General features: G+C 35.7%; 1 protein-coding gene across 2 annotated transcripts in view; it reads right to left on the bottom strand.

The window, feature by feature from the left end:
- The window catches only part of LOC143222183 (uncharacterized), a 67,880-nt gene that overhangs the window by 13,058 nt on the left and 42,726 nt on the right, over positions 1–12,096 (bottom strand). For both annotated transcript variants that reach the window (XM_076448263.1, XM_076448264.1), the window contains one exon: positions 3,294–3,334. In XM_076448263.1, coding sequence (XP_076304378.1) covers positions 3,294–3,334 — 41 coding nt within the window. The remainder of the gene's footprint in view (positions 1–3,293; positions 3,335–12,096) is intronic.

The following is a 12,096-nucleotide window of genomic DNA, read 5'->3' as shown; positions in this document are numbered from 1 at the left end:
TAGCATCTACAAAGGGCAAAAGACTCTTTACATGATGAGAGAAGGGCTCTGTTGGAGACATGAAAAGATCTATCTGCACTCCTCCTGTAGCAGTGGAACATAGTGCAGAATCTTATGTCTAAGATGGAATGGGTAGCAATAACATCTAAGCCTCAGGGTAAGAAATATTATTGAGAGTATGTAAACATTATACCTCTTTTTCCTCCACTCACATAGGAAAAGAGTGCAGGTTAGAGAATAGATGTTTCAACCAAAATGTCCTCAAAACGTAACTACTTGACTGACCTGGATGAGAAAGAGAGATATTTGCTATAACAAATTCTCAGTAAAGGAAAGTGAAATTATAAAATGAGATACAGGAACAGACTTGGGTGGTGACTGTGAAATATAGGCTTCCATATGAGGTGTCACTCACCTATCAAATGCTTTTCTGTTAGTTTATTTTTTTTTCAGGAATGAGGGATCCATAACAAAGGGGGAATAATTCAGTGCCCATTGATCCCTCTATAACCACCATGGAGTTATACAAGAGAATAAACTGTAATGCCAAACAAAAACATTGTAGCAATGCCAGGTCTTTATGAATACCAGACACAATGTTCACAACACCTGTTAAGAATACCAAACACTGGTTAAAGTGGTACTGACACCCTTCAACCATTAAGATCCCCTCCTTTTCAAGTGTCACCATACATGGCAAACATATGGATGGGTATTCAGATCAAGGAGGAGATAAACTGAAAATACATAATTTTCCATTGAAGGCCCCCTTCACCACATACAAAAATTCATCTCAAGGGGGTCCGACACTGTACAAGTGGTATTCCACACCAAAACCTTCAGAATCATTCCTCTGAAGAAAGAAAGAGAAGAACCAATGTCAAATTCTTACAAAATAACAGATTACTGATAACAAGAACTTTTAACACTATGAGTGAATACTGATAACTGGACCCTGATAAAGCAAGCGGAGAAGATAACTGTTACTGCAGGAAACAAATTATATCAATTTGTAGTGTTACCATTTGGATTGTGTACTGCTTCTTCTACGTTCCAAAGAATAATGAAATGTGTTTTGTATAAACTGTCTGGAATGTTGTACTCATTTACTTTGATAACATAATTACACATGGAAATACCTCTGATGATACTTAAGGGCTAAGGAAGGATCTGGAATGGTTGAGAAGAGGGAATCTTAGGCTGAATCTTAAGTGTGGATTATTTCATAAATAGGCAATTTCCTGGAACACATAATCAAAAAGAAAGAAGTAGGGACCTATAGAACCATCAAAAAGTGATTCTGTCCAGAAATGACCAATGCAATGTGCATGAGGGAGGAGAATCATTAGTGTCACTGTTTTCTGAAGTCCTTCTCTGACATAGCACATACTCAACACAAACTACTTGAGAAGTCAAATATATATTAAAGTAACTGAAGAAAGCATTGGAGGGATACCCAACTCTAGAGGATCCACTCAATGATTTTGCAGTGGAAGCAGTTTTTTCTATAACATAGAAAGGAATGTGCAACTGCTTACTATAACAAATAAATGAATACTGTAGAAATGTAATACTGTACAACTTGTAAAACGTTATTCAGTGTTGTTTGAACCATGACCAACTTACATCATTACCTGTACAGACACAATTTCACACTCCAGATAGAACATGCAGTTTTAAAGTGGCTGGTTAATTTTTATAATCCTGAAGGTTAAATATCGAAATAGCTCCAAAAACTCTAGGAGTAAAATTTAATATTATAACACATCATCTTGGATGAAATCATGTAAATAATAACGTATTTGTCTTGAAGACTGTTTAAATGATGAGTGTAAACATTGTGAGAAAAGTAAGCACAGAACAGAAAAGACAACTAACCTGAAGAACAGGACAATGTTTTCCAAGATGTGACATACCAATGATATGAATAATTAACATGGTACAAATCCCAACTGGAATTGTTCACACAAAAGATACAGTTTCAAATCAATTACCGAGTGGTTCAAAAATAGTACAGAAAAACCCTTTTGGAAAACAGTTGCTCAATACAGCCTGAAAATAAAGATGTACTGGGCTCAGTAGGGCTCTTTACACTTCAAAAAGAGCTTATTACAACAGAAAGGAGAAAATACCAAAAGGCAGAAACAACCTTCCAACAGTTGGATAGTTCAGTGTTAAGAAGACGATGAAGCTTCTACAGAGCTTTGTGCTGTAGATATGTGGAGAATTAGTGTAAAAGAATGTAAACTATGTTGTGAGCAACAAGGTCCATGAAAGAAACAGCATGAGCAGATACAGCATTACTGTTTTGAAGTACCATTGGAAAGAGTTGATATTGAAGGTACTTAGTTCTCTTATACAGAAGCAAAATGGAAAAACAATACATCATGGCTGAAAACATATGTTGATTCTAACCATAAAGAAGAACCTATTACAAAGAAACTTATCAATAAATTTATATCAAGGTTTGGTATGCCAATGAAACTTCACTTGGATCATGTACAGAACTTCATATCAGACTTGTTTCCAAAAAGTGCTGAACTCTAAGGATTAAAAAGTCTAAAACAAGTTAAGCAGGTGCTTGGAAGGGTCATATGCTGTACTGAAAAGAATTACTCATGTGGTTTACAGAATTGAGAAGGTCATCGATCATGACTATCTTCACAAGTATGACAGTAAGAGGCCAGCCAATTGGGTAGTTTCATTGAGGAATCTCAAAGTGTGGAGAAATTTAGAGACTAGTTCTGAAGGATAATCCAGGTTGGATCTACCAGCAGTTTCATCCACCCATCTATTCAGGAATAACTCTTTACCCAGCTACAACAAGGAACAAGATGTCATCCCACCTGTATACCATTGGCTTCAAAAGAGAAAAAAACACCAAGAAGACTTGCAGAGTGAATAACTTTTTTCAGTTTTTTTTCTTACTGTATTAAAATTATACAAGAAACTCCATGTTCCAAAAAGATGATAGTGTTAGAAGCTACAGATTTAACATGCTCCTTCCAAAAGAGGAATAATAAAACAGACCTAGAACACCTATAAAGTTCTGAAGATATAATGTGTAGTTTGTTTGTTTTTGGCAGCACATCCAAAACTAGATATTAAATACAAAATAGTATATAAAGAGTTCAAATAAAAGTTCTTCTCTCAGAGAGAATTGAATCAGGCACTGTGATTTTGAAATATATGAATATGGGTTTGTTATACTACTTATTGAGTTACTTTACAATTATTAAAGTTATTAAGTTATTAAAAAACACCTACCAATACAATACATAAAAATTACTTACTGTTGTGGTGTAGGCTGGATTGTACTAACTACCAAGATATTCTGGAAAAACAGAAATGGTATTATTACTCTTTCCACATACGTGTATATGCGAGATCAGTACAAGTTTTCTTTTACTGTACCTTACCATAGTACCAATGATACAAACAAAACTGTAACATCTATAACGATAAAAGGATGTGTGTATAAGTGACTACCATAACTTCAAGAGGAAGTTTTGCATCCATACTAAGTGGACTCAGAGTATGCACCTAGGTATTATTACTTATCCATGCACATGAACACCTTTTTAATAAGGAAAAGCTAGCAAAAACCTCACAGAAAAGAAGTGATTATTCATACTACAAATCATACATACAAAACACAGACGTTTTGTATGCACACACACGTTTACATCTTTTAATGAGGCAATCTAGCAAAAAACATACATAAAAGTAGTTCCCTATATAATAACTGACATAATCATTTACAATAAATCAACCAAATAACCCGAGCAAAGCCAGGTACTTTTCACTGATATTCAATAAAATATTCACATTACAAAAACAAACCACTAAATTATGATCCTTTATACAATAATGCAAGTGACTTGAAAAAAAAAGACCAATATTTCATATTCGTATCTGTAAAACACATCTTCTACAATATCTTCAAATTATGAACTGATTCTTTAAATTCTTTAAAACAAAAAGTACTGTATAGCACAGTCACAGTGTATTAAGTTTTGCCCACTGGTTTTAAAACACAGAAATTAGAAAATAGTTGAAATATTGAAAAATCTTATATTTTCTTATTTTGAGAAGATGATATTCCTAGCTACTGTTCTCCATAAACTTGCAAAATTTATATCAAAAGCACACATGCAGAATTTAAAAATGACACATCCAGCATTCTGAATGTTGATTATAATTACCTTTTATGTATTTACATTACTTTCTACATTCCTTTTCAAGACAATAAAATTACTGACTTCAACAACCTATTAACACACCTGATCTCAATGGTATAAAACACATTCAGCATCTTAACCCTATCATTATAGGTCATGATTTAATGTTTTATTAATGCTAATGAATTACCCACTGCAGCCAAGAATCTAACTGTAAATGAACCTAGAACTCCTATTTTCTATCCTATCCCACAAATCCCATACTAGAAATTTCATCCATACAAAATTAGGGTTTAGAAACTTGTCTATGCTATAAAATATTTGTCCCCTACCAACAATTTTACATTTTGATTAAATATAAATGTAAATTTTTTTTTTAATGAACTTGTGTTTATTCAAAACTCTAATGTTAAAACTTAAACTCTTATGTATGAAGGAGGCTTGAGTGTCAGTAAAACTTGCACAGAAAATATATTACGAAATTTGCTAATTTATAGAGATATTCATCCTGCTAAGCCTGTGAGTGAGTCTTCCTGGATAGTTTTTTACCAACTCTGTAGAATGGATTGTGTAAATTTTGCCTATTCTTTCTGGTAAAGTTTCTCCAATTCTGACAAGCTCATTGGGAACTACAGATGGGCTGCAATTTTTGAATTTCACCATAAAGTTTCTACTGGATTCAAGTCAAAACGTGTAAACCACTCCAAGATATTCACTTTCTTTTTCTGAAACCACCCAAGTGTGTCTTTGGCCTTGTGTTTTGTGTCACTGTTTTGCTGAAATGTGAATTTTGATCCAGTTTTTGATTCTTGACTGATTCAAGCATGCACCATCCATCATTTCCTCAATCCTGACAATTTCCCAATCCCTGCTGAATAAAAACATCTTCATAACATGATGCCATCACCATCATGATTTACAGTTGGAATGGTGTTGAATGGGTGATGTGCTGTGTTAGGCTTGCATGAGGTGTAACATTTTGAATTTAGACCAAAAAGCTCAATTTTTACTTCTCTGCCCAAAAAACTTCTGCCACATGTCTACAGTATTATTTACATGTTTTTTTACAAACTACATATGAAATTTAAGATGAAACCTTATAGAATTCATTACCACCAAAGCTACATTCAATGACCAAAACCATCTACAAATAAATGACCAAAGTATAAGGAATCCCGTGTCACCAGTTCTAGCTAACACTTTTATGATAGACTGAATCTGAAGCAATCATTTCAGCCTTACACCTGCCACTACACTGGTACAGATATGTTGACAATACAATTGCTGGATTCACATCTACATAACACACTTAGTTTTTTCAAACACCTTAACCACAATCAACAGCAAACAAATTATAGTAAATTTCAAGATAAAACAAACTACAAAACCTTATACTGCTGAATACCATATGTTCCTGACATAAGTGAAGAAATAACCAACATTTGGAAAAAACTTAACAAAACACAACATTCCATGTAAACACCAAATTTATTCAAAAACCAGGTACAAAACTAAAGTCCATTCTATGTAAAAACTACAAACAAAACAATAACATTATTTATAAAATACAATGCAATAATTACCACAACTTACATGTTGGAGAAACAAGTAGTAAAATGGAAAATAGATTCAAAGACTACACATAAACACCTTCACACGTTTTTGAACACTGCAAATCAAATAAACACAACATAACCATAGAAAAACACCCAGATACTAAGCAGGGAAACAAATATAAACAAATGCAAAATCAAAGGAGCCCTACTTATACAGCAACTAAAACCAAAATTAAACCAATATAAATGAACACCTTTATACCTACACTAATTAATAACTGAACATCTGGCTGCAATGTTCCCTACAATCCCGTACCCGTTTATACTCCCATCCCTAAAATGTGCCCAGCAATGGTCAGTTGCAAACTCTGTTAATCTGACAATGACCTTCCTAGGTCAAAACTTTCAAATGGTACTTTAGAAATTATCTACACAATCTACTCAAATGGAGAAAGGTTTGTGACTGGAAGCTCAGATGGGCATAAAATATGGAAACTTTTGGGGGTGAATACTTATGTAAAGCATTGTTTTTCCGTTTTCAAAGTAATATTATTAAAATACACAAAAAGGAATCATGTTAAAACAATACCGTTTAATTAATTTGTGATTTAAAAACTTAAAGAGTTAAAAAGGCCAGTGGTCCTTAAAAATTTAAAAACAGCATGACAGTAAAATCCAGGGCAAGAAAAATGGCACATAGTTCTGCAGTAAACCCAGAAACTGTACAGGAGATCCTGTGTGCAACCACTGAACCACAACAAGTCATAGCAGAGCCCACAGTTTCACCTGATTTCGAACCATCCTTATAAATGGCATTAGAAGGATGGTTCAAAAGATGTTCAGCAAATAGAAGATGATACTTCCAATCAGGAGTATCTGCCTTCTTCAGCTAACTCAAAGAAAGATCATATTTGGGGATGGTAATAAGCCACAGTGGGATGGGCTGACCAGTGAAGACAGCAATGCCATACAAGGAGAGGCCCAATTCAGTCAAGTGCACCTGGATATGAAGGCCAAAATGGTTAATGGCAGACCATCTATTCTGAAAAGACATGGCCCACTGAAAAAGGAAAAGAAAGGAAAGGTGGAATGCTGTGGTAAGAATCAAAGTTTTGCCACATAGTATAAAGACAGTTGCAAATGGCAAAGGTGTAGAAGATGTTCATGAGACTCAGTGTACAAACTGTGGACTAGAGAAGTGTGAAAAGCCCCTGATGGTGAAAAGGGTTCAACATCTACAAGATTGAGGTCCTGGCAGAGCTACATACCAGAGACCAATACTTTAGTTTCAATAAAATGAGAGTGCAATAGATATTCAGCACAGAACACCAATTTGCTCCCCAAGAGGTGAAATTAGAGGACATGGAGGATGTTCAGTACCCTTGTACACTTGACATGCAATGCTTGATGTATGGAATAAAGATCAGCTTATGGTCAAAGATAAGCCTCAAGAACTTTGCCTCAGGAACCACAGGAAGAACATCTTTTCAGACATGGAGCTCAGGATCAGGGTGAATACCCTGTTGGTGGCAGATGTACATGCAAAGGGTTTTAGTGTGAGAAAAGGTAAAAACCATTTGCTGTGGTCAATTTCAGTAAATAACCGAAGACAATCTGTAGCTGCTGCTCAATAAGCCTCATGCTCACACAGACTGTTTACAACTGTAGTGGGAGTTGTCCACTGATGTTATTAATCTTTATAATGAAAAGTGTGACACTCAAGACACAGCTCTGAAGGACTCCAAGAATGGGAAGGTGTTGAACACACATGGACTTGGAATCACTGGTCCATTAAAGAAATGTTTAATAAAAATGGGTAAATGGCCATGCAACCCAGATGAGTGGAGGTATTGCAGGATTGCTATACCTTCAGATAGTATCACAAGCTTTCTCAAGGTAATAAAATATAGAAACAAGATGTTATCACTTGAGAAAGGCTTCCCTAATTGATGTTACAAGTCGAATCAGTTGGTCCATGGTGGGGCTCTGTCACTGGAACCCACACTGGGTGAGTGAGAGAAGATTGTTTGATTTGAGGAACAAAACAAAATGAGCATTAACCATCCTCTCTGAGATCTCACAAAGACAGCTCAAAGCAATCAGAAAGTAGTTTGAAGGAATCTTGGGATCCATCCAAGACTTAATGAAATGGAGGACAATAGCATGGTGCCAAACATCAGGAAAAACATTCTCCTACCAGATCTGGTTAAAACCAACCAGAAGAATAGCAAGAAAGGCAGATGAGAGATACCGCAGCATCTCATAGTGAATATCTTCAGGTACAACTGATGTACTGTCAGACCAATGAAGAGCAATTATACTCGGAGACAATCAGTCCAAATGAGAAAGAGGTGTGTCTTGATGGCAATGAAGATGGGGGAATGAGGCAGAAGCACTAGATGCAGGAGAAAAGCTTTCACTGAGAGTATTGGCAATGTTTGGGGCATCAACAACTTCCTGGCCATCAGAAAGCAAGACTGAAAGGGGGAAGGAAGTAAACTGCCCACTGACCTTCCAAATTTTGTCCCATATGACTTTGGAACTGGTGGTAGAAGAGATGCTAGTTGTGAACTTAATCCAAAATTTCTGCTGGTTTTGACATCTTACCTACCAAGCATGTGCATGGGCCCACTGGAAAGCAATGCAGTTTGAAAGTGTGGGATATATACAAAAGATATCCCAGGCTTGTGTTTGAGCCTTCTGTGTTGAGGTTTTAGGAATAGATTGAGTAGCTGCTTGGACAATACAGCTAGTACTGCCACACACTGATAGTTTACAGACAACGAGAGAACAGTGAAAGAGAGGCATTTGGCCTGGTCGAACTTCCACTGAGGCACACAGGTTGGGTGGCATTGACCACAGCCAGTCTCCCTCAATACAATAGAAAAATGATTGCTGTCCCGCAAGTCCCTTCAAACCCCACAAGAGAAATGACATAAAACTGAATGAGAGCAGACAGAGAGTTATTAGGTGCATGAAAATAAGTATAAGTACCTGTATTGAAGAGAGAATGGTTGTGATCTGAGAGCATATGCTCTACAGAACAACCTCTCCCATCAATATTTGCATCATCCGAGAAAGGATTATATCCATTAGAAGCTCCCAGGATTAAAAAGGGAGATGGGAAATGTTCAATGAGAGTATCAAGGTCCCCTCAGGAGACAGGCAGAGAGAACAAACAGTGAAAGTATGACCCAAGTAAACATGAATGGCCACAGCCTCCAAGGGTCTATCCATGCACCCGACTATCACACAGCCTGCCATTTCTATACAAAGAAAACTGCCGAAAGATGACAGTATTGGCAGGTTTCAGAAATGCTTCCTGTAAAAACAGACACACAGAATGGTAAGAATCAATCATTGCTTTGGTGTCATCCATATTAGAATGGAAACTTTGACAGTTCCACTGGATAAAGTACCAATTTTTACTTATGTGAAGAACAACTAGATGGAAAGCCCTTCTGTTTTCAACCAGGTTGTTTCTCATTACTAGAAAGTCTATCACCCTCCATGGATCCTGCTCCAGCTTGAGTGGGCAGGTCTTTGTCAGTAAATGAAGATTCCAGTGACTGAGGGCATGAACAAATAACCTTTCTGCATCTAGGGTCCACAGAAGGAGATGGACCCGAGGAAATGCCAGAAGCCAGAGCAAAAGCTTCTTCACGTGGATCGTTTGCACTCCCACTGTAACAATGGAATGGAGTGCAACAGAATGTCTGAAATAAAGTAGTGAACAGTAATTATTTAAGTCTCAAAGTATGAAATGTTGTTAACCATTTTCAAACACTTTACCTTTTTTTCTCCACCTACCTAGGGCTGAAATAAGAGCCACTACAATTAGCATAATGGTGGTTCATTTTGCACTTGTAAGCAAAATGACCCTTGCCACCACAATAAGCAGACATCAAGAAACCACAGCATGATGTCTTCGAGTGACTGAGTAGTTAACATTGGAAACATCCAAGGGGGCTTGGCATATATAGTGCCTTGCAATTTAGATAACCCACCTTGATGATGGCAGGTGAACATGATGATGTAAACATTAAAGTTAGGTTGATGGTCATAATTCCATCTTTGTGAGTGGAGATATGCCTCATTGCAAAAACTCCTTGGGTGGAGAAACCAGCAAGAATCTCTGACTTGGGAATGTTTTTTAAGTCCCTCTCAACAATAACTCCTCATGAGGAATTCAAAGCAGCATGAGGAGTAACCTCAATGGGTATATCCCCAATGGCCTTTGAATGCAAAAGAAAGTTGCTCTGTTTTGGAGTAGATGTCTCCACCAAGATGTCCTCAGAACGTAGCTTCTTGACTGACTTAGGAAACCCAGCAAGCCCCTCTAGTTCCTTCTGAATAAAAATGGGAAACCTTTGCCCTAAATATTTGTCTGATAAAGAATGTAATTTCAGAAAATGAGGTACAGGTGTTGAAGATTGCTGTTCAGAATCTTCAAGGCACAGTCATTTACTTGTGGTCTGCTTTTTTATTTTTTTATTTTGAGTTGGGGGATCCATAATAAAGAATGTTTTGCTGCCCACTGACCCCACACACATCATGGAGCCCAACATGGAGATGCACTACAATCAAACAATGCCAGAATTTGTGAGCACTATACCCATACACCAGCATCAGACATAATGCTCACAACACCTGTTCAGAATGTCCAACACAGGTAGTTGATTGACCCTAGTCTAAGTGGACCAGTCCCACAGCTGCCCATCTAGAGGATTTCCTCTAGGCTAAAGTGGTGTGTTAGTGTTGAAACCCTCAACCACCAGGATTCTCTCCCATCCTTCATGAATTGCATGGCAAACAGGTGGTGTTTAGATCCCAGAGGAGGTAAACTGAAAATATAGAACCTTCTCTGGGAGATCCCCTCACCACATACATGAATCCACACTGAGTGGCATATATTTCTGTTATCAGCATCTTTGTTTGATATATATATATAAAGTTGCAGTCATTGTCAAACCATTTTTAACACCCTAAGAAAAATAACTTTTTTCTTATAATTTGCACATTATTTAGACTTTACTTAATGCTTATTTGTTAAGTACTTGGATTCTTGTAACACCCAACCTATTCTACTGATTCTAAAGTTATTCAATAATATATATTTTTTTTACATATGAGCTAAAATACAAGATAAGGATTTCAAACATTAGCAGAAACTAAATTCTTTATTTAATTGCTAGCTTAAACCATATAGCTTGTATGGGACAACATACAGCCATACATCAACATACAAATTTTATATTAATAATAATAACCCAATATTCTCATTTCCATGACCACTAGATTTACCAGTTTTTAATCTGATACTAAATTATCATGTTCACTTTTTCTCAAAATTACTTCAAACAATTCAAACTCTTTCCCATTTACATTAGATTACACGAATCAAAGTACATTATCTAACTGCAAACCTAATGAAAGAAGTAAAAAATAAAACTAAACACTTAACTCTTTCGGTCTTGGTAGGTCAAAGTGAGCATATCATGACCTTTTCCAGAGTTACATTCAAAATTTAACTGAACTACTTTATTATCAATGTACAAGACTAAACCTGGCATCAAACAAACCTAACCCTTTTGCAATGGGCTTGGTATAATATATACGAGTTCGTCTACAAATTAGCACTATAAATTTTAATACAGCATGTATATCTTCACAAAGTTTCGTAGACTTTCAGTAAAGTTTATAAGTATTTTTTATACAACAAATTAGACTTCTAATGAAATATTTTTATTGAAAATTTGTTTGTGAAAGTAGTCTGCTTTGTTACTAATCTGAATGCAAAGTAATTTCATGTTATGATTAAAAACAAACATTTCATAACTTGCACTGACACAAAGCACATGCACTCATTACGTATCCAACAATACAAAACTGCCCTTTAGTCTTTCCTATCCTGACTGTGTTTTAGTGGACTAGTATTTTGCAATATACAGTCACATTTCACTTATTATACATTATATATGCATATAGATTATTTACTATTTAGAAACAAATTATTAAACTTGTTTTTCTTAAAAATACAGAACAATAAATCAAGAAGGAATGCAAACAATTAATTATTTTTGCTGTGACATTTGAGCTTTCACATTGAGACAATTTTTTTTTAGAATTTATACATACAGTTGAATAACCAAAAAATGTTAAACAAGTATACTGATACCACAAAATTCCACTGTAATTTATTAAGCTTAGTAACTAAGATGTATTTATATTTTAAAAAATATGAAGCTTTGAGCAGAGTAAAGATCCAACCTTCTTGAAATCTTTGTTTGAAAGAATGTAGTAACCCTTTTCACAGATTAATGTGACTGAGAAAACCACTGTTGAAACATTTTAAGATG

Source organism: Tachypleus tridentatus, chromosome 8 (assembly GCF_004210375.1).
Source record: "Tachypleus tridentatus isolate NWPU-2018 chromosome 8, ASM421037v1, whole genome shotgun sequence".
Lineage (NCBI taxonomy): Eukaryota > Metazoa > Arthropoda > Merostomata > Xiphosura > Limulidae > Tachypleus > Tachypleus tridentatus.
Note: the sequence above shows the minus strand (reverse complement) of the source record. Positions and strands in the feature narration are given on the sequence as shown.